Source organism: Pelodiscus sinensis, chromosome 9 (assembly GCF_049634645.1).
Source record: "Pelodiscus sinensis isolate JC-2024 chromosome 9, ASM4963464v1, whole genome shotgun sequence".
In the NCBI taxonomy this organism is placed as follows: Eukaryota; Metazoa; Chordata; order Testudines; family Trionychidae; genus Pelodiscus; species Pelodiscus sinensis.
Window position 1 is genome coordinate 10,012,290 of NC_134719.1, and position 23,562 is coordinate 10,035,851.

Consider the following 23,562-nt stretch of genomic DNA (forward strand, 5'->3'; position numbering starts at 1 on the left):
GAGTATTAGTGAAAGCAGCTTTTGGAATCTAATATCACATGCTGAGGAACATGTTAGATTTTAACACTTGAGTCATGCCTTTAGACCAAATCTAAAGCACCATTCTTAAATAGCTAAATATGCTTTTAAAACAGTTATTGGCCAAACCCAACAGTCTCTGCGACAAAGGATAAATGGACACGAATGAGATATCAGAAATGGTAATACACATGAACCTTTAGGGGAACATTTTAACTTCCCTGGACATTCAATAATGGATTTAAAAGTAGCCATCCTTCTACAAAGGAATTTTATCACCCAGTTACAGAGGGAGGCACCTGAACTGGAGTTCATTTACAAGTGCCACACTATCAACTTGGGTTTGAATAAAGACATTAACTCAACAGTGGCCAACCTGTGGCTCGCGAGCCACATGCAGCTCCTTACAGAAATGGGATGGAACCCGGAATTGCTCAGGTCAGCTGCTCTCACACTCTCCGCTCCCGGCCCCCCGCGCACTGCGTCATATCCTGCACGTGCAGGCTGGCGGCACTGGCGAGGGCTCCGCGTGCTGTGGCGGCAGCGCCACTGGAAGCTCCAGGACCCAGGCATAAGGTTGGGGGGGGAGGAGAATTTGGTTAGAGTGGGGAGGAGAGCTGTCTGGCTCTGGGGAAGGAGAGGGAAAGGGAATTGGGTCGGGAGTGTGTGCCTGGCTCTGGGAAAGGTGTGGGGGATTGGGTTGGGGGGGGTGTGCCCAGCTCTGGGGAAGGGGAGGGGGATTGGGTTAGAGCAGGGGAGTGCCTGGGGAAGGGGAGGAGAAGAGCAGCCAGCATGCTTCCTGAGACCCGGAATCCCCAGGTACTGGTCCAGTTGTCCCTGTTCTCTCCTCCTGGCCAGACACCTCCCCCCCCCCCGCCCTATAAGTACCCTGCCCCAGCACCCACCAGCACCCTGTCCCCTTCCCCCACCAGCACAGTTGGGGCCACATTAGTGAGGCTTGGGGGTTTTTGGAGGGGTTGTTTTTTTCCATCTCACTTGTGTAGCCCCGACTGACTTTTCTGTGGATCAGTGACCCCTGACTCAAAACAGATTCCCCACCCCTCTCATAAATAAAGACATTGCTGAAACATTTTGAGTTTGACATAATATTTTATTTAAAAATGAAGCTGGGCCAACAAGCCCCCAACTGGGGCCAAGCCCCCATCTGGCTGCAGCATCATAACACTCCTGCACCCCCTCCGGCCCCAAACCTGAGCCTATCACACACTGGAACCCCCTGTCCTGAGCCTCTCGCATCCCCAAACTCCTGCACCCCCACGTCCCCAGTCCTTCTGCCACAACACTCCTGCACCGTTAACACACTGCAAATCTGTGTCCTGAGCCCATCATACTCCCAGCCTCCCTGCCCTGAGCTCCTCATGCACCCCAGCCCAAACTCCTGCAACCTCACAGCCACAAGCCTGCGGCTTGCTCAGCACCCCAACCCTACACCAGAGCCCAAAACTCCCCAGCCTGGAGCCCTTTCCCTGAGCCAACATCCCCTTCTCTACTTCCTTCTGCACCCAAATTCCCTCTTAGAGCTTGCACCTCTCACCCCGTCCCAGTTCTTTTTTTGTGATGGTATGCCCTGGGACGGTGTACCAATACCTATTTTCCCCGGCGCAGCTTTTTTCCTCAACAACTCGTCGCCCTTCCTGCCGGGTACATGGCTCTTGGCACTCTATCCACCACTTTTTTGACTCTTTGTCTCTAACAGGTTGGCCACCCCTGTATTAACTGGTTAATGCATTACAAAGGCAATTTTCCCCACTTTTGATATTTGCATTTTCACATCAAATGCTAGGAATGGGACACATTCAACCTGACTTAATTATCTTCATTAACACTGGTCCTACAATTGATATATAACTTTTGCTGTTATATATACCAACGTTTCTGTAATTTCTACTTCAGCTAATCTGATGAAGTGGATTTTATCAATGAAAGCTCATGACCTAATATATTTGTTAGTCTCTAAGGGCATGTCAACACTAGAAAATTATTTTGAAATAACTAAATTTAAAATAATAACTCCTGAAATAATAAAATCGAAATAAAAAAACGTAAAAAACAACAATTAGTCTAGTAACACCTTAAAGACTAACAAAACATGTAGATGGTATCATGAGCTTTTGAGGGCACAGCCCACTTCTTCAGATGACAGGAGTGACCCCTCTCACTGTCAGAGGCCTTGGGGGGGAAAGGCCAATTCTCGCCTACAGACAACCCCCTAACCTCAAACAAATTCTTTCCAGCAACCACACAACACACCTCCACCATAATCATCGAGGAATCCACCCCTGCAATTAGGCCCAGTGTCAACTCTGCCCACACAGCTACACCAGCAATTTCATCACTGGATACAACCACATCAGCCACCAAAGCAGGGGCTCATTTAACTGCACATTCACTAATGGGATCTATGCCATCAAATGCCAGCAATGCCCCACTGCAATGTATATTGGCCAAACTGGACAGTCTCTAAGGGAAAGAATTAATGGACACAAATCAGATATCTGAAAAGGCAATACACAAAAAAACCTATTGGAGAACACTTTAATCTGCCTGGACACTCATTAACGGATCGCCAAATCACCGTTTTGTTTCAGGCCAATTCCACAAGCCAAATACACAGAGAAGGGTTGGAACTTAACTTCATTCACTAGTTTAATTCTTATGCAAATGGTATGAACCAGGATATTGGCTGGCTCGCACATTATCTTCTACATCCTAAGAACTTAACCAACCAACCCAGCAATGGAGGTAATAATTGTTCTTATCAGCCTCTTGTAACTATTTGAACCATCTACTCACTGTCTCTCTTTTTTTCTCCCCTCCTTTTTCTTTTTTTTCTCTCTCTTTTTTCCTTCTCCTCTCCCCTCCCCTTATTTATTCTTGGATCTGGACTTCTAATACTCCTGTCATCTGAAGAAGTGGGTTACGCCCACGAAAGCTTGTGATACCATCTACATGTTTTGTTAGTCTTTAAGGTGCTACTAGACTATTTGTTGGGTTTTTTTAGTCTTTAAGGTTGTTTTTTAAATTTTTCCTATTATAGACTAACTTGGCTACCGCTCTGAAGCTTTTGAAAATCAAAATAGCATGTCCACACCCAAGGCAGGCTTCATTAATGTGAGTGCGCTACCTCAACTTAGAGCCCCAGGAAGCACTGGGGAGTAGTTATTTCAAAATAGCAGCACTACCACTATTTTGAAAAGAGAACTGCTTCTTTAGATGGGATGCACTATTGAAAAGATGCTGCCTTTGATTCACTGATGATGTAGAAAGATGACCATGGAGGAAAAAACCTCCACATATCCTAGGGAAATTATAATCAAACCAAGGGGAATTTTGTTAGCCAAATTCTGTCCTTCACACTATGAGAGGGAGGAATGGTAACAGATGTTTCCAGAGCCAAGCGGACTATATAAGGTATAATGACTGGGAGGGGCACCCTACAGCGTATTTTGGACCACACCTTATTGCTGCTCCAAAAAAGGAGCAGCCTGTAGTTCCCTTAGTGACTGTCACCAAAGCCAAGCCATGTCCATTGTCCTAAGAGCCTGGGGTCACCATCCAAACTAGCTGGCCATACCCTCTTGGGGATATAGAGTCCTATAGGTGTGTGAGTTGGGACCCATTGCCAAGTACTTAAGGGAACAAGAACATGTTCTGCTATGGTCCTGCATGGGTACACTGTTTGGAGGAGAAGGGTAAAAGAAACTTTTGCCCTCGCCAATATATATGTGCAAATAAGTCAGAATTGTGCCCTCTCTGTTTGACATTTCCATGCAAATGCCAGCATATCATTGGCATCTAAAGTGATAAGACAGGGCAGCACAGGGGGACTCGTAGGATGGAGAACCTTTCACTTACAGACAGGTTATTGGTTCCAGTTACGCTTAAGTCAGTGTCGTCATTGCCATCAGAAGGCTGGTTGGTGACTTCCCGTTCCTGTAGTAGACAGGAGTGTGCATCCCTATACTACCAGCACCATCTGCACAAATTGGCACCCTTAATGGCAGCTTTGCAGAGGTACCAAGAACTAAATTAGCTTTGGGGAATGACCCTCAGAAAGGATCCCTGGAAAACAAAGATAAGGCACATTAAGGAATTGGTGTGTATAGGCTTGTGCTGGAACAGTTGTGTTTGTGTTTAGCCAGATGTATTTATATTCCTGAGCGATCATTCCATCATCTTGCACCAACACTAAATTCATTAAAAAGATGAATTATCCTCTGGAGACTCACTAAGCTTTGTCATATTCTGTGTTAGTGTAGCTACAGATAGGGTACGTCTAGACTGCGGCGGTATTTCGGGATACCAGATTCCGCATCTTTAAAATCAGCCTGTTAATTCTAAATAGATTTTGAAGTAACGGGCTCACTATTCTAACATCCCTATAACCACGAGGGTTAAAGGACGTTTTGGAATAGCAGTTTATTTTGAAATTTGGTGTGGATAGACAGTGCCAAATTTCGAAAGAAGCTATTTCGAAATTAGATCGAAATAAAATACACAATTTGTATAGCTCAAATTGAGTATCTTATTTTGATCTATAGGTGCAGTGTAGATGCACTGATAAGGAGCCAGATCAAGAATAATTTGCTTTTTAGCTATGGCTTTATCCAGTACAATCTCTGTTTAAAACAATCCTTCTCATCTGCACTCTCCCACCTCATTTGTCAATCCTGACTACCTGTCATATTCTGTCTGACACTCAGTCTCCATCCCAACAAATTTACAGTCTGTACTAGGTGCTTGTACAGTGTGGCCTCTATCTTTGGGTTGGATTCCTAAGTGTTGCTACAATAACTAATAATAATAGCCAAAGAAAACAGATAATTGGCCCTTGACATGAACTGGGAAACCTCCCAAGAGTGGTTTGTCTCACTTTTAGTGCGTAGTATGTCTTTCCGTAATTATGATCTGTACTAAAGAAATCTTTCACACATGGTAGCTGGCTTTAATACAAGAACACTGATTGTCAGTGTTCTGTCTATCATTAGATGTAGGCATGCACTGATGCAGAAACATATGTGAGAGACACATTAGTAGGCCAACCTCTTGTTTTGTTCTGAAATGCTCCAATAATCCGATGGCTGTATTATTAATATTAATATGTTGCCTTTGTGGCAAGTATTACTTAATCAGATGCAGACGTGATGAGTGTCAGGAGAAGCAGTTTTGCTGGCCAAAACTAATTATTTGTGCATGCTCTTTTGGCCACAACTCAGTTATAGGCAGTATCTGTACTTCTCACTATAGCCAAGATGAAAAGTTCAACTATTTCATCATAAGATACTACCATTTAAGAGAAAAAGCACCAAATAACGTGTTTTTTTAAAGAACTCTAAATGGATCTGTTGGTGCAAAAGGGCAATTGCACATGCAGCATATAAATCTATGCTCAGGGTCATTTAAGAATGTTCACAATTTGCTGCTTTTGTCCATACTGGCACTGCAGGCTATCACGAAAGGCTGTGTAAACATAATTTAGAAATTTGGGTCAACAGTTTGGTCAACACAAATCAGGCCTAACTTTTGTCACATATTTATGTCTTATGATTTTGTTGCATTTTAGAAAAGAAACTTTGGAAAACTCATGATACCATGACCAACCCATACACTTAGGGTATGTCTACACAGCAGGGCTAAAGCCAAAATAAGCTACGCAACTTGAGACATGACAATTATTATGTAGCTTAAGTCAAAATAGCTTTTTTCGGCTTTTGGCGCTGTCTACACAGCAGGAAGTCCGAGAGAGACACTCTTCCTCCAACTTTCCTTACTCCTTGTAAAATGAGGGTTATAGGAGTTGGAGTAAGAAGTCCTCCAGTTCCCTCTTATTTAGATATTATGTCAAAATAACTGCTTGCAGTGTAGATGCAGATTATGTTATTTTGGAATAATGTCAGTTATTTCGAAATAACACTACCATGTAGGCGTACTCTGAGGGTGCATCTACACTGCACCCTTAGTTCAAAATAATTTGAGCTACGCAAATTGTGTATCTTATTTCGATCTAATTTAGAAATAAAGCGCTATTCCGACAAGTCCCTTAATCCTCGTGGAATGAAGGTTACAGGGACACTGGAATAGTGCGCTTGTTATTTAGAAATCTATTTTGAAATAATGGGCGTGTTTTAAGATGCGTAATAGCTATTTCAGGATACTTTCAGTATCCTGAAATAGCACCGCTATCTAGATGTAGCCTGAGAGACTAAACTACAGAGAAGGTAGCTCATACTTGCAGAATGATCTGACGGGATCAGAGATATAAGCAGAGACATGATATGAAAAACCAAAGATAATACACGAAGGAAGAATTAATGACCTGCTTCAATCAAAAGAGGAAATAGCTGTTTTGAAAGCAATAATGCAGAAAAGATCAGGGGAATACTACATGGGATATGAACTCAAAAATGTGAAGGAAGAGAATCTATTATACGACAAAGGAAGTAACTATGCTATTTTACAAAGCACTATTAAAACCACACTTGGTAAATACGGGATTCTAACCTGGAGAAAAATACTATTCTATTTCTACAGTACAACATAGAAGAAAAAGGGATACTTTTTTCTAGTGCTCAGAAAACTAAAATTATGAGAGACACAAGTCCTAACAAGGGAAAAATGTAATTGATATGAAAAGGGAATTAAATAAAGGGAATAAATGGACCAGTGAGGATATTGAGTCAGCAGCATTAGAGATTTTCAGAACCATGACTGGAGGAAATCTTAGTGGATCAGGGAAGAGGGAGCCTGAAAAGTTTTTTTCAAAATTAATATTTATGACTCTAAGATGATCATCATGTGGGGAATGCAAATCCATCTCAAGCTACAAACTTTTATGTATAGTTTTCTTTTAAAAATAGCCTTAAACTTTAAAATATCATTAGAATGGATAAAGCCACCCAAAAGACAATTTGCTCCTGATTTCACTTTACAAATACACTGTACAATATTTCAGTTAGGAGCAATCTATTGAATTTTATAAATATCCTATAAAATGGAATTTATAATAGAAATGCCAACAGTCCCTTAATTTTTATGGATTTAATTGGAATCATTAGGATTTCAGGAACATTAATGTAGCGTAGGTTAGGTAGAGTAGGAGACAATCCAAGTTCCTAGATTCTGTTCTCCGTTCTGGAATAAACCCTCCATATGATTCTGGGCAGGTCACTTAACCTCTGTGTGTCTGTTTACTCATCAGCAAAATGGGGATAATGATGCTTCTAATATTGGTAGTAATTAGCACATTAGACCAGAGATTCTGGAAGGCTTAGCATTGGATGAGTGAAACTGACATGATTCTTGACTGCTTTACAACTGTCACCCATCATATAGCAACAATTTAATTCAGCGACTCCTAGGATCCTGGGAAGAATATTTTATTTTTTCATCTGGTTCAGAATCAGACTGAAATCAGATCTTGAAATATTGACATTTAATGTGAGCCTGAACTTCCAAGTTTCAGCCAACACTAATTAGGACTTCAAAGGTATTTAGTAATATCAGTGCTTAATACCTGGATGATGTGGCCAGAGCAATTAGCAAGGCTTGAAGAATCCCTCTGATGAAAACAATGGGATTCTTCTTGGTGATAAAGAAGTACATCATTGGCAGAATGAACAGTCCATGAACCACCAGACCACAAACCACAGTAATGGCATAAAAGCCCAGCTTCTTCCCAATAGCTGTAGGGTCATCCATTTCCAAGATCTTGCCAGCAATAAGAAACACTATTCCAAAAGGGAAATACCTAAATGAAGAGGGAGGGAGATTTATCACTATGCGACAGATCACTTCCATTAAACAATGTACACTAGTGAGATGATAAGTTCCTGTACTTTCATTTCAGTACAGACTTAAGACTCAACCTTACAGTGTTTAAAAAATAGAATTTAGTCAGAATTTCACAGGAGTACCTTACAGGATTGGAATCTTATTCCTTTTCCATTAACAAGTTCTGGGAAAATGCTTTTATATCAAGTAATTAGCAGTAATACCATTTTCTACTTACTGGCCAGTAGGACACACAGAGCACACTTAAATAAAATTTGCTAATTAAAGCACTATATGTCTAATCTCTCCCTCAATGTATGCATTTTAAGATTCCTATCACTATAATATTTAAGGCTAGATCCACAAAGGTATGTAGGTGCCTAAGTCTCAAGTTTAGGTGCCTAAGTTCCAGTTTTGATCTACTATGACCCACAAAACTATCACTCAATCTTATAGGTGCCTAAATTCATCTAGCGCCTAAGTTTTCAAGGTACAAGTTCCTTAGATACCTATTTTTCTGCCTCTGGGCATAGGCACTACTGCCTCACTCTTGGGTCTGATTGAACACCTCTCTCCTGCCTAAGCCTCAGAGTGATTCACAAACTAGGCACTTAGACATGTGAGATGTATACAGGAACTGATCCAGAAGGCATGGTCAGAGGCTGCTTGCCAAACAGGGTTCCATTTGGAATCCAACAGGAAAAGGTGGCACATTGTAACTTTGAGCCTTGGGGGTAATTAATTCACCTGTGATATGAGAGACCCAGTTCCATTCTTCTCTCCCTGGATTTGAACAGAGGTCTACATCCTCTCAGGGGGCTGCTCCAACCACTGAGCTATGGGATATACTGATGGTGGGGGTGGGGGGAAGTTGCACACAGGGTCTCTTGTTGAAGATGTTCCAGTGTGGATAAATAAGGAAACAGTGACTGGAGCAGGAGGAGTGGACTGAAGTATCCCATCTTGCAGGTGGGTGCCCTGACTACGGAGTCCTTCTCTCTCTCCTTATGACTATTTAAGTATTTATCCACAATGGAAGAGTCGTGGGGTCAGAGAGAGGTGGGAGACCCCAGTTCAAATTCTACTGCTCCTCTAGCAGAAAGGGGGAAACTGAATCTGGGTCTCCCCCATTCCCTGAGAGTGCTCTAATCTCTGAGGGTATGTCTACACTACCCTCCTAGTTCGAACTAGGAGGGTAATGTATGCATACCGCACTTGCTAATGAAGCCCGGGATTTGAATTTCCCGGGCTTCATTAGCATAAGCGGGGAGCCGCCATTTTTAAATCCCCGCTGCTTCGAACCCCGTGTAGCGCGGCTACACGGGGCTCGAACTAGGTAGTTCGGACTAGGGTGCCTATTCCGAACTACCGGTACACCTCGTTTCACGAGGAGTACCGGTAGTTCGGAATAGGACCCTAGTCCGAACTACCTAGTTCGAGCCCCGTGTAGCCGCGCTACACGGGGTTCGAAGCAGCGGGGATTTAAAAATGGCGGCTCCCCGCTTATGCTAATGAAGCCCGGGAAATTCAAATCCCGGGCTTCATTAGCAAGTGCGGTATGCATACATTACCCTCCTAGTTCGAACTAGGAGGGTAGTGTAGACATACCCTGAGCTAAAAGTTACAAGGTGGGCACTACCACCTGTTGCTGCTGCAGGGATACTTTCCTACTCCCAGTAGTGCAGGGGACTGGACTAGATGACCTCTTCCAGTCCTGTGATTCTAGCGTTGTGACTTATGAGGCTTAATTAACGTGTATAAAGCACTTTGAGACCCTCAGACGGAAGGTGCTATACAACTACAATGTATTTTATATAGTAGCCGTATTTACTCATTACTAAGAATGTTCACAAGTGCTTATGAGTCATTCTTAAATTAGGGACATAGACGTAAAGGGGGAACTCTACTTTAAAAATCTTCCCATTTAATTTTAATAGCATCCCAGAATTTGAGAGCAGCATTTTAGGGATAAAGTGATGGCAGAGGTGAACTGAGCTTTTGTCGGGCCTTGGGCCAAAGCAGTTGGAGGTGCCTCCCCACACTTCCACCTGTATTTCTCCCGCTCCAACGCTCTTGCCGGAGAATGAGCTCAAGGCACAGTGGCTTCCTCTGCCCGCCTGGCGCAAGCCCCCATACCTTGACCCTACTCCCTAGCAGGATTGCTGGGTGGGCAAAGCAAGTTGGATCAAGGGGGCACCCCACATGGTTAGGGCTCCTGGGCCTGGGCCCCATTGACTATGGGAGACGCAAGAGCCAAATTGCAAATATAAGGGTATGTCTATACTGCAATTAAACATCTGCAGCTGTCCTATGCCAGCTGACTCAGGCTTACAGAGATTGAGCTACGGGGCTGTTTCATTTCAGTATAGACATTCAGGCTTGGCTTGGAGCCTGGGAGCTAGGACCCTGAGAAGTGGGAGAGTCCCCAAGCTTGGTCTGTAGCCTGAATGTCTACACCGCAATTAAACAGCCGTGTATCCTGAAGCTGGCAAGGACCAGCTGTGGGTTTTTAATTGTAGGGTAGACATACCCAAAGTTTTATTTCATCGAGCCAAAGGCTATTAGATGTATTTTGATGGCTTTTCAGAGAATATCCAGTGGGGAGTGGCCCCTTCCTTTCCCGCCCGTATTAGAATGCTTTTGTTAAACAGTGGAAGGATTTGAAAAGTTCTAAGAGCTGAAACTTTTTACAGTTTTGCATGTTCTTCAGGATCTTCAGAGTAATGGATATTTCTAGTAATCTAACTTCAGATCTGCTCATCTATGGGATAAACTGCATAAAACAGAGAACCAGATCGTTAGGTCTGTTGGGTTACGTCTACACTGCCATGCTATTTCTGGATACTCTAAATAGCTATTCCACATCTTTTGAGCACACCCATTATTTCGAAATATAACAGGCTCGCTATTCCGATGTCTCTGTAAACCTCGTTCCACGAGGAGTGAGGGATGTTTTGGAATAGTGATTTATTTCAAAATAAGTGCTGGGTGGACAGCACCAAATTTTGAAATAAGCTATTTTGAAATTAACTTGAAATAAACTATGCAATTTGCGTAGCTCAAATTGCATAGCTTATTTCGATCTCCGGGTGCAGTGTAGACTCATCCTCAGAGTTGTGCCCAGCATGGGACCTGGGATTGGGAATGAAGTTGGGCCATTCTTCTATTGTACTTGCTTGTAACACCACAACTGCAGCTGTGACACATGCACTAGCCATTTAAAGACAAGTGAGCTTCCAGCCACTGTGACCCCTGGTCAAAAAGTATACCAGACAGGGAGGAACGTAGTTGGGATTGTAGTGGAATGAGTTTTTACCAGAACAGCTATTTCTGTGCCAGACTACATCCATACTTCTATTGTGTTGATATAACTATGCCCGTAGTGGATTTGCACTGCTCCAGAATGGAAAATAGCCATTTTGTAAGAACTGAGTGTTATTTCTATAGGGCTGTGTCTAGACTACATGGCTCCATCGATGGAGCCAAGTAGATTAGGGTTGTAGGCAAAGGGAAATGAAGCGTCGATTTAAATAATCGCCGCTTCATTTAAATTTACATGGCTGCTGCGCTGAGCCGACAAACAGCTGATGAGCTGTTTGTCAGCTCAGTGCGGCAGCCATGTAAATTTAAATTAAGTGGCGATTATTTAAATCGCCGCTTCATTTCCCTTTGCCCAATAAACAAATCTACATGGCTCCGTCGACGGAGCCATGTAGTGTAGACGTACCCTAGGAGACAGACATGAGTGTGGATGTGTGCCTGGCTCTTCTAAGTCTTAATTCTAATGGACTAACTTTTGTTAGACCAGATCTAAGCTATTTTTCCATTCTCCTGATCTGGGGTCAAACTAGCCCCCAGTTTAACTTATGGCCATTCTGAGGCTTGTCTCCATTTACTAGGAGATCAACACTGCAAAGATTGAACTCCAAGGAATCAATTTAGAGGGTCTAATGAGGACCCGCTAAATCAACTGCTGATGGTGTTCCCATCAACTCTGGTATTCCACTGGATCACGGGGTGTAAAGGAAGTCAACGGGAGAGTTTCTCCCATCAACCTTCCTCAGTGAGGAGGTGACGGAAATTCGACCTAAGGTGCATTGATTCCAGCTCCGCTGTTCATGTAGCTGGAGTTGCGTATCTTAGGTCGACTTTCTCCCCAAGTGTAGAACTGGCCTAATTTATGTTGGCTAGAGTGATCCCTTAGGGCCTACTTTGCTGCTGGGGATTGCCAAAGGGGCATGCACTGTGATTCTGTCCCTTCATATTCCTGGCCACACCCCTGACCATGCTGTCTGCACCTGGAATCAATGACATAGACCCAAATATACTGTTTTACGGTACCCGGGAATTCCTCTTTCTTAGGGAAATCCCTGGGATCTGTGTGAGGCAGCTCTCTGTGTTCTTTATGCCGTTTGAGTGGTGCAAAGGGGACAGAGCCAGGGACCAACATCTGGCCTGGAATATTTGCATAACTTCCGTCGAGTACTAACCCTATACAAAGCTGAGGTTGTTGTCCCTCATGAATTTGCCTGGAAATAAGATTACATCACCTCAGAGCATTTTTTTTCTGTTGAAATATACTTCAACTTTTTAAAAGTAATGTTTTTGTTCTTGATAAAGCAGCTACTTACCACACAGAAATTGCCACTATCTTCATGACAGATTCATTTAAACACTGGCAAAAACTGACCAAGGGAACTCCACTGTTACCCATTCTGCCCAACATTAAACCTGCAATCAAACATACTGTTTTAATTCTCATTTACTTTTGAAAATCCCCAACACACTCCCTCTCTACTGCAGTTCAAAATGAGCTAAGTGGGACATGGTAGATGGGTTAGATAATTGATAGTGGCATAGTCCAACAAATCTCAATACTACAGAACAGAGCTATAACACTTAAAGGGAGTGGGGGACAACCCTTGGTTCCTCAGTTTCACAAACAAGGACTTCTACCACTTTCAAGCTAAAGAAGTCTTTGAGTTCTCACTAGTAAATCCCTCTCCTTCTGTGCACCATCCACTAGAGTAGTGGTAGAGATGTAGCCGTGTTAGTCTGGGGTAGCTGAAGCAAAATGCAGGACAATGCATCCACTAGAGGGCATCCAGAGAGAAAGGGAAAGAGAGAGAGAGTTTTAGGATAGGAGCCTTTTTCTTTTGGCTCACCTATTCAAACCCACCTGAGATTGGCAGTGACCAAAAGCCATTATCTCAATGGTGTGAAATGAATATGGTTTCAGTCCAGTTTCTAGTGGATAGGATAAAAGCCACTCGCACAACTGTCCTTCTTGCCACCCTGGTTTAGCATACTTAGCAGAATCAAGCAAATGCACTTGAATACAAGAAAGGGCCAAACTGCTGCACAAGGCTAATCAGCAAACAGTTGTAGCAGAAGGGAAGCTCGTTCCAAGAAAAGTTATGTAACTAAAGCTTTGCTGTATAGTGCTGACTTTTAATAACGTATAACTAATAATAAACATATCAGTCATGTTTCTGTTTAACTAATTTGCTGAAGCGATTCCCTGTGAGAACTGTAATGCATCATGTTAATCAAGTAAGGAAGCATTTTAGAAACAAACAGCCCACCAAATCAGTGTATGTTTGAAGAGGATTGCACAAGAAAATGAAGCTGAGTGGGGTTCACTCTCACACTTATTCTGGCTGGACAGTGTGTTCGCTTTGACTGAGGGCCCACGCTCTGTCACTTGGAGCACACATCTGTGTTTGCAGGCCAAGGCCCCAAATTAAAGCAATCCCCTCCTGATGTGGGGGAGTGAGCCACTTAGCTGTCAGACCCAACAATTTCACAATAATAGTGCATGCAGGAGGTGGGTTTATATGCCAGTTAACAGTCACCTAGTTGTAAATTTTTGTTTACAAAACCACATTATATTTTATTTACCATGTTGCTCATTTAAGGTGACAGAATCTTAATGACCAATTCAGTATTTTAAGACCGGTTGACTTTATTAAGCCATAGTAGCTTTACAAGAATTTTCAATTTCTAACTTAGTAGCATGCTGAAGAGGGGAAATGGATCCCTTCTTATATTACAGAAATAACTGATTTGCTTACTCTTTCACATCTGAGTCTATGGCAAGTGCTGGCAACAGGAGAGATAGCAGGCAAGATTGAAGCCTGCTGAATGACGAGTATATAACTCACTGGTCTCTTAGGCTGCGTCTACACAGCTGGGCTTAACTCAAAATAAGCTATGCAAATTGAGCTACATTAATTGCATAGCTTATTTCGAAATTGGGAGCGTCTGCACAGCACTTATTTCGAAATAGAGCACTCTTCCTCCGACATCCCTTACTCCTTGTACAATGAAGGTTACAGGAGTTGGGGTAAGAAGTCCTCCAGCTTGACAGTATTTTAACATTATTTCAAAATAACTGCCTGCAGTGTAGATGCGGACTAAGTTATTTTGAAATAACTCTAGTTATTTCGAAATAATGTTGCTTTGTAGACATACCCTTAAAGAAGTGTTTTTCAACCAGTGGTATGTGTAGACAGAAAGAAAAATTAGCAGCACCGGGGTTGATACACAGCTGAGCAGTTCTGATTCTATCTAGGAGAAAAATGTAGTACAGTACTTCTAATACACTAGCCTGTTTCTGACCACGGCTGGATACCAGAAGCTTCAGAGAAAGGTGAAGAAACCTTGCAATACATAGTAACAGGATAATTGTGCACAGGAAGGTTTCTTCTGGACTCCCTTCAGTTAGGGTTTGAAATATGCCTTGAAGCATGAAGATTTATATCCCTTTCCAGACCTTTTTAAGATTGTTTTATCTTTAAATAAGATTACATCACCTCAGAGCACTTTTTTCGTATTTTAAGGTTTTATTATTACGAATGTAAGTCCAGATGTATTTGTTAGCAGTACAAATATACATGTTTAATCCTGCTAAATGCTTGCTTAAGAGATATCTTGGGCCATTGAGTTCCACAGGGCAATTATCCATCGTGTGAAAAATAATTCCTTTTATTTGTTTTAAATTTGCAGTCTTTTGCTTTCTCGCAATGTCCCATGGTTTAGTTTTACTAGTACGTAGCTACTTACATTGAACTATGGTACAATCTCGGAGGTTTATCATAATGAACTTTGAGATCTCTTATCTATTTAGAATGTTCAGTTTTATCAGTCCACAAATTTAATAGAACCCTTTGTTATCTAACTGCAGTAAGTTTCTCACTGGGCCACAATTTGAGTCAGAGGGAAGTGAATTTTACGCCCTCCTTTAGGCCTGTCCAGGTTTTTTTATGAGAATAAAGTGATGATTTTCACATAGAGATCCTAAGAAAAAGAATCCCTTTATCTGTGTTTATGATACTGTGTTTGACAGGGAATTTGTGCAGCAGATAAGGTTCCACAAGCACCTTCGATTTTACTTATTTTCTGCGTTGTTTGAATTAGCAAGAGGGGTGAAAATTCCAGCCTGTCAGTAGCACATTTGTGGAATGCCACCTGCATCCTTGCTGGAAATTTGAGATCCCCTAATTTTCACTGATTTACACTCAACTCTCAAAGCATCATGTCATATCCACCAATCATAAGGCCTGCTAAGGATTACTAGACCGGAGTCTCTTCACTACTGGTGTTCGTGAGATTAAAGGGGTTGCATATGTTTTTGAGCCATACAGACTATTTCTCTATTCCCTAGAACTGAGTATGCTATCTCAATAGTGCTTCCAATTTCTGCAGATTCATGGATCAGGAGGCTAGGAGCAGAACCTTTGTCTGCGAGTAGGCATGCAAAGCATAGCCAGTAGGCCACTGGGCAAACTTATAACCATGTTAGCTATCAACAGGACTTTAGATAAACGTTCACATCTTGCCATAGGCCGGTTGATCAGTTCTACCAAGGCAAAGGATGACTGGTGGTTATGTCAAATTCTCATGGCATAGTTACAGTACCAGAGGGAACTTAGGCAGGTAATCCAATTATTTCACAGTTGTAATTTTGGTGATGAGCACATGTTGTGACATTCCTGAAGCCAGGGATGGATGGTACCAAAGAGCCTCAGGCCTATATCACTTCTACAAACTGTACGAACTGTACTCATCCTATCACCACTCATTGAAAAGCACTTACAAGAAAGCTGGATTCCGCCCAGGCAAGTCATGCACAGGTCAAGTGCTGAATATCACTCAATGCATCAGAGAGCTTTGAAAAGGGCATGGTAACAAGTACCATGTTGGTCGACCTCTCAGCAGCATACGACACAGTGAATCACTGAAGGCTCCTTACTCAAGAATACAACATGATGAATGATCACACGACTGATACAACCCCTTCCAGAGAACTGATGTTTTACATTGAACTGTGTGGGAAGCAGACTCAATGGCAGCAAAAGAAAAACAGCCCACCAAAAGGAAGTGTACTCTCACTAATACTTTTCCGCATCTATTCAAATGATCAACCAATCCATCTCAGCTCAAGTTTTAACTGTGCTATCTATCCCATGCATCACTGCCCAAACCAAGGAGCTTGCCCCGTGCTAACATTGGCCCTGTCTCGGCTCTCAGTCTGCTTCCATAATAATCAATTACATGCCAACCCCGCCAAAATGCAAGCCAGTCTCTTCCAACTTTGGAATAAGGAGACCAATAAACAACGTGACATCATCTGGAATGGGGTATCATTTGTCCGATGCTGGTATCCTGTCTATTTGGGGTGACATTAGATCTCACTTTCTCCTTCAGAGTGCACATAGAGGAGAAAAAAAAAGGCAAAGTTAACACTCAGAACAACAGACTTAGGAAGTTTGCAAATTCAAAATGGTGAACCAGCCCAGTAGCATTAAGCCACCATGCTTGAACTTTGCTATCCTAATTGCATCAGAACTGCTCACCAATATCTATCTGTCTGCAGATATGGTGCACATAGCTCAAAATACTCAACTAGGACATAAAAATGCATGTTGATTTTGCTGAACACATTGCTGCAGGTGCAGAAAAGGGTTGGTTGGCCTGACAAGTTGAAATTGCCTCTGAGTTTGGAGGTCAAAAGTCAATATGCAGAAGTGGGGCTATTCTTATGACCCAGGCATGTGATCTCAGGGAAGCACAAACCTCTGTTGGTCTGTCACCTCCAGGAATAACTATGTACCGTGGAAGTTCTTAAGAGCTTCAGGCCAGTCATATCATGTGCTCATCGCTTTATAAACCTATGATTATGATGGAAGGACAGGAGAAGAATTATATATGTGCATTAACGGTTCTTTTTTAGACCATGTCAGATTGGTGACTCTGGAAACAGAAGATGCTGCTGCTTAAGACTTATGTATTATGCGTTTAGGACAGGGGTGGGCAATAATTTTGATGGGGGGGCCACTCCAAGAATTTGGAAAGTGGTCAAGGGCTGCACTCTTCCATAATAATGGAGGAGGTGTGCGGTCTGGGATGGAGGTTGAGTGCAGAAGGGAGCTTGCAGCAAGGGATTGGGGTGCAGGAGAGGGTGTGGGGTCTGCGAGGGAGTTTGGGTGAAGGGGGCAGTTGTGACCTGGGTTAGGGGACTAGGATGCAGGGGTTTGGGTTGCGACCTTGGGCTAGAGGGGGTTGTGACCTGAGGAAGGAGACGAGGGTGCAGGAGGAGGTGAAGGGGTTTGGGCTGCGACCTCAGGCCGGAGAATGTTGAGGCCTGGGCAGGGGATTGCGGTCCAAGATCTGGGAGGGGATATGGGGGCAGGAGAGGGCAGGGGCTTTGGGTTATGTGGGGTAGGGGGAACAAAGGGTTGGGGTGCCAGAGGCTTTTCAGCATGCAAAGCACTAATCCCCCCTCCCCTAAGGCTCTTATTCACAGAGCACATGGCCCTGCAGCCTATGTGGAGGCGCAGGGTGTGCAGGGCAGGCTCAGCTCCTAAGAAATGTGCTGAGCTGCTGGTCTGGAGTCTCACTGGTAAGTATCCTGGCAAGATCTTCCCCCCCAGCCCTCTGCCCCACCACCCCACATAAGCCAAACCCAGATCACAATCCCCTCCTGCCCTAGGTCACAGTCCGAACCCCTGCACCCCAAATCCTGTGACTCAGGTCACAACTGCCTCCTTCACCCAAACTCAGTAGCCCCCAACCTAAAAAAAGGTTCCCCACCCCTGCTATAAATAAAGACAATGTTGAAATCTTTTGGGTTGGGCATCATATTTTACTTTATTTAAAAATGAAGGAAGCCTGGCCAACAAGCCCCTAGTTGGGGCTGAACCCCCATCTGGCCATAGCATCAACTCTCCTGCACACCCCCATGCCATGCCATGAGCCCATCATACACCTGGACCACCTGCCCTGAGCCCCTCCTACACCCCAATCCTGACTCCTGCATCCCCACATCCCCAAACCCCTGCCATAAGATTGACAGAAGACAGCCTGAATGCGTGCATGAAGCTGTATTTGACCAGTTATGATGTAAACTTCAAAGAACTGTGCGAAAAGATGCAGCAGCAGATGTCCCATTAAATAAAGTATGTGAGTACAATGTTTTATTTATGCTATTATTAGTCATTATGTCAATTATCAATAACATTAAGTTGTATATTTTCAGTCATGCAAATGTGGCTCTGTGTTGACCACTTGTTCTGAATTCTGATGTAGTTTGGCTCTTTGGTTTGAAAAGTTGCTGACCCCTGCCTTACACCACTCTAGGAAAGGAGCTTTAACATGGCCATAGATTACAATAACACCAACTTTACAGCCTTCTTATACTGCCACAGTGGCATAAAGGGGCTTTAGTATAATTGAGAATCAGTCTCATTGTCTCTTAGTAACAGAAACCTGTTTTTCCTTTTTCTGGAAGCTGGTGGCTCAGCAATCTTAGCACAGGAAGAAAGCCACATGCAGGACTCTTCTCAGTTTCAAGGCTGTCTCTGATTGTAGCCAACTCTGCCCCAAAATCAGAGAATGGATATGACAAAGGCACTTAAAATTCACTGATTCAGGGCTTCATCAAAGTAGTCTTCTATGGCACCCAGCTGGGTGAATGTGGCCCTGTTGGTTTGGGTGTGACGGATGGGAGGTGAGAGTCTAACCCAAACTTTGGTGAACTGGAAATCATATTATAAATCAGAGAATAAAAACTTCTCAGAAATGACCATTTAGAGTTATAAATGGCTGCAGACAGGTGCTTGTGTAGTTGCAAATGAGAGGACAGTAAGCTGGTGAGGTTACTGTTGATTAACGTGTCTTGAAACCAGCCCTTGGTGTGTCTGTTTGAACAGTGAGGCCTTTAAGACAGTGACTCTCAATCTTTCTAGACTACTGTGTCCCTTTGAGGAGTCTGATTGGTCTTGCATATCCCAGGTGTCACTTAAAAACTACTTCCTTACAAAAATCAAGTCGTAGATGCCTGTGCTTTTAAAAGAGATGGGGTCTGAGTTCTATCCATGAAGTTCTGGCCAGCCATAGTATGCAGCACTGGGACAAATGTGAATTCATTCTGATAGGTGACCCTCCAAGGTAAGAGAAGGAATCCCTTTGTAGTCCCTCCTCTCTTCATAGTCCAAGCACAAAATGCTTTCTCTGTCTGTCTTTCCTATTCAGGAGGAGTTATTTATGCAAAGAACTACTAGCTAGAGATGTGAACAACTAGTCGACAATCCGATAAGCAAATGTGTATTGGATAGTTGACATGCTAATTGACTAGTCACTTCCCCCCACCCTTGCTGCCTTTATCAGAAAGAGACAGCGGGGGTAGGGGAACGGGGGTGCTTCAAAGTGGCAGCGCTGCATGGAGCCAGGGGTCAGTGGGGGAGTCCCCAGCTGTCTCTGGGCTGCACGTGGAGTTTCAAAGTGGCAGCACCGTGTGGAGCCCAGAGTTAGCTGAGGACTTCCCCACTGACCCCGGGCTCCATGTGTCGCTGCCGCTTTGAAACATCATGTGGAGCCTGACGCCAGGCTCCCTGCAACATTTCAAAGTGGCAGCGCTGCAGGGAGCCCAGGATCAGCTGGGGACTCCCTTGTTGACCTTGGCTTCTCTGCGGCATGCTGCTTTGAAACGCCACAGGGAGCACAGGGCCAGCGGGGGATAGCTTCAGTTCCCCGCTAACCCTGTGCTCCCTGCAGCGCTTTCGCCTTTGAAGTATAGCAACAGCCCCAGGACTGTTGCTACACTTCAAAGGCGGAGGCATCCTTATCAACTATTTGAATAGTTGATGCAAATTGCATCAACTATTTGATTAGTCAATTAATCGAAGTTTTACATCCCTACTATTAGCCCTTGTAGATACAGACTTATAAGAGTTGGGGTATGGTTCAGTTCATTATGGTACATTGCATAGCACTCCCTAGTTCTAACCACAGGGCTACTTAGCCCCAAAAGTACAAACCTTAGAAATGAAAACTATACAGCATACATTACTGTTGTTCCTCACTACCCTAATGCAAAAGGCTTCTAAGTGAAGTTCTGTAGCCTACAAATGGAAGCACACAATGAACAGGCAAAGGCTTAGTGAAATTAATAGGAAAAGGGGGGAAAGCAGCATGCATAGAAACAATGAGAAGCATGAAAAGAAAATGTCATCAAGGATTATGAACAAGATTAATCCCCAGAGGATTCATCCCCAAAGGATCATCACTAGGACATACCTTTTCTGACATGACATTTATAGAAGGATCAATGGGAAATAATTACATCAGGAATACTAAAAAAGAACTCTTCTCCCACCCTGACCCTCTGAAATGAACCCAGAAAACAACAACACACCGATCAATTCAAACATGACCCGCTGCAACGTGTTTAAAACATACCCATAGTAGCAGAGAATATCACAATCCCCAGCACATTCATGCCATCACTGGTGCCTGGCTCAGATTTGTAAATCACTTCTGGAGGGGGAGTGATATCCAGAGCAAAATTCTGGACATTAGATCCATTCTCATCCTGGACCCCGTATATTATGATCCGACGAGTGGCACTTTCAGAAGCTGCCTTGTTGGATTTGATGATAGGAATGCTCTTGGTACGATACTGAAAGAACACAGAATATTATAGTGGGTCATCAGGGACTAAAGTGCTAATGAGTTGCAAGATTGCTTGAATGTGCTTCAAATTGCCTGGTGAAAGGAGAATGGCTATCTATCAAAGAGGGGCGGGGCATGCGTGGAAGAAAGAGAAACAGCTTCCCCTCCTCCCCAGCTATGGAAAAACAACTTTGTTCCTTTTTTTGTAAAAATCTGACAAAATCAGGGACCCTCCCAAGCAGGCCTATTGATCCCTGTTAGGGTGACATTTGGCATTCCTCTATATTCCCTCTCCTCGTGTGTAACTAGGAATAACACTAGTCCAGTGATGTTCCTTTGTCTCACCAAAGGCAAGGATTCCATGCAGTATATCCCATTTGAAAGGGCATTAAACACAAGCACTCCTCTTACCTAACCTGCTCAGAACTTTTAGATAAGATGTCCTGGCCAAACTCCAGTTTGGAGAATTAGGTTCTGCCTAACTAAATTCCGACATTGCTTTAATTGGATACATCATCCTTCCTCACTTCCTTTTGTGTAACGTCACCATGTGCTCTCAAATACCTCCCACCTGCCAGATGATTGCATTTCAGTGGTGAAATAGAAGAGTGACTCTATTGCCATATGGTTGACTTATGTAAAGTCGTCTTTCCTTCCCTAATGCTATTCAGTGAGGGCCAGGATCAGCAACGTTGTTCAGTTGCAGAAGTCATGTTTGCAGCCCTCTCGGAGAGCTCTTAGAGAATGACACAGTCCTTCAGATTGGCAGGTTTGTGTCTTAAGAGTCAGCATTAGATTAGTATTTTAGCAATCTCTGTTGTCTGGTAGCACAGAGTTGCCACCAGGGCTCCTTTCCTTCCTGGTCCCTGGTGTGCTCAAGAAAATGGGACAGAGCAGGGGATCCCCATGCCCTGATGATTCCGAGGAATCCCTTGTCATGCCTAGGTTCTAGGACAGGCCTGGGCAAAATACCCTGTGCAGGCAGGATCCAGTGCAGGGATGCAGCGGGGAGCCTCAGGCAGAATCCCTGCCTGCACCCTGAACACGGCTGAGAAAAGCAGCTGTTGCGGGATTCTGTTTGGACAGCTGTGAGCCTGGGGGAGGAAGAAGAGGCTTTCATACACTGCTCCCGCTCTCAGCACAATCCCATTGGCTGGTTTCCAGCCAATGGGAGCTGCCTATTGTCAGCAGGCCACTTGTGAAGCACCATCGCCCCCTCTCCTAGGGCTAGTAACTGTTCAAAAACCATGTGGCCACTGCAGCCAGTGTGGGGGAGGGGCACGCAAGAAGTCGGCTTGAGAAGGCTGCTGGCCAGGAGTCAAGCAAGTAAGTCTCCCAACCAGAGCCTGTCTCTGGCACCCCAGGCTTTGCTCCCTTCCCCCACATAACCCAAACCACTTGTCCCCTACTGCCTCTAGATCCACTCCCAGATGCTGCACCCCAATCCCCCGCTCATGCCACAACTCAAACCCTCGGCCTTCCTCTTGCACCCCAGACCCCTTCCTCAGGTCACAACCCCCTCTTGCCCAAGGACACAACCTAAACCCCTGCCTCCTACTCCCCTAATCCAGGTCACAACTGCTTCCTTCACCCAAACTCCCTCCCAGACCCCACACCCTCTCCTGCACCCCAATCCCTTGCTGCAAGCGCCTTTCTGCAGCCGACCTCAATCCCAGACTGCGCACCTCCTCCATTAATATAGAAGAGTGCGGCTCTTCTCCACTTTCCAAATTCTTGGAGTTGCCCCCTCATAAAAAATTACTGCCCACCCCCGTTATAGGAGGTTCAAAGGTGACTTAGAGGTTCCTGTGCACTCCATTTCCTGAGGTGCAGTGAACTCTGCCAGAACTCGGGATCTGGCCTAAACCTGTCTAATTAATCAGCAAATAAGGAATTGTGCACTATTTCACTCTCCCCCTGCCCTCCATATTCTTACATCCAATATATTGGGCAGGTCTCAAATAATTTTCATAGAGGCTTAAGGATTATCAAAAGTCCACGTTCCAGAGATTTGGAAAATTAAGGTGACATCCATTTGGTGGAAAGGGCTAATACAAACTATTTCAAACTCTTTCTCACCAAAATGACTAAATATCAAAACAGCAAGAGCAGCTCTGATTTATAGGATGGCAGGACACTATTTTTTGACCCAACTCATGAACACACTTTTCAAGGTGTTCCCATAAGTAAGAGCATAAATCATGGGCTTTCTGTACTAAGTGACGTAGATGCTGTTGAGGATTTTACCAATATCAGCTGTAACAGCAGAAGGACTGTGGCCCTCTAACATTTTTGTTACAAGTACCATCAGAAGCAAACACAGGGCCCCATCACCATTCCAGCCTGCTAGTACCATGTCAACACTGCATTATTACCTGGTGCAGAACATATGATAGATTCAAAGCAACATATTTGTATGTGCATCGTCGCTATATGCCATATAGGCACTTGTGAATGCTCCAGGCTCTATGATTGTGATGTACATACACTGACAGTTCAATCTACACCTGTCCAGAGATCATACTTAGTGCTTGTTAGATATTAATTATTTAAAGCCTGAACCTCAGAAGTGCAGAGCGCTTGCAACAACTATTAAAGGTACAGCATCTCTCAGGATCAAGTGCTGTTTGATTTATATTGTGCCTATCTATTGTATTGTACTGCATGGAAACATTACTAAAAAATTAAAAAACACGAAGTATCCATTGCTAAACAACTGCCCACATATTAAACTCACGTCGGACTCTCACTCCGACTCATTCACTGGCAAAATTGGTTATCCTTCTAGCTACTGCCTTC

The 23,562-nt window shown here is 43.8% G+C and overlaps 1 protein-coding gene across 1 annotated transcript in view; it reads right to left on the minus strand.

Moving 5' to 3' along the window:
- SLC1A7 (solute carrier family 1 member 7) overlaps window positions 1-23,562 on the minus strand; it is a 104,972-nt gene that overhangs the window by 25,167 nt on the left and 56,243 nt on the right. Inside the window, exons 5-7 of the mRNA XM_006126383.4 lie at window positions 20,551-20,770; window positions 12,441-12,540; window positions 7,553-7,786 (exon numbers count right to left, since the gene is read on the minus strand). Of these exons, the coding sequence (XP_006126445.1) occupies window positions 7,553-7,786; window positions 12,441-12,540; window positions 20,551-20,770 (554 nt within the window). The remainder of the gene's footprint in view (window positions 1-7,552; window positions 7,787-12,440; window positions 12,541-20,550; window positions 20,771-23,562) is intronic.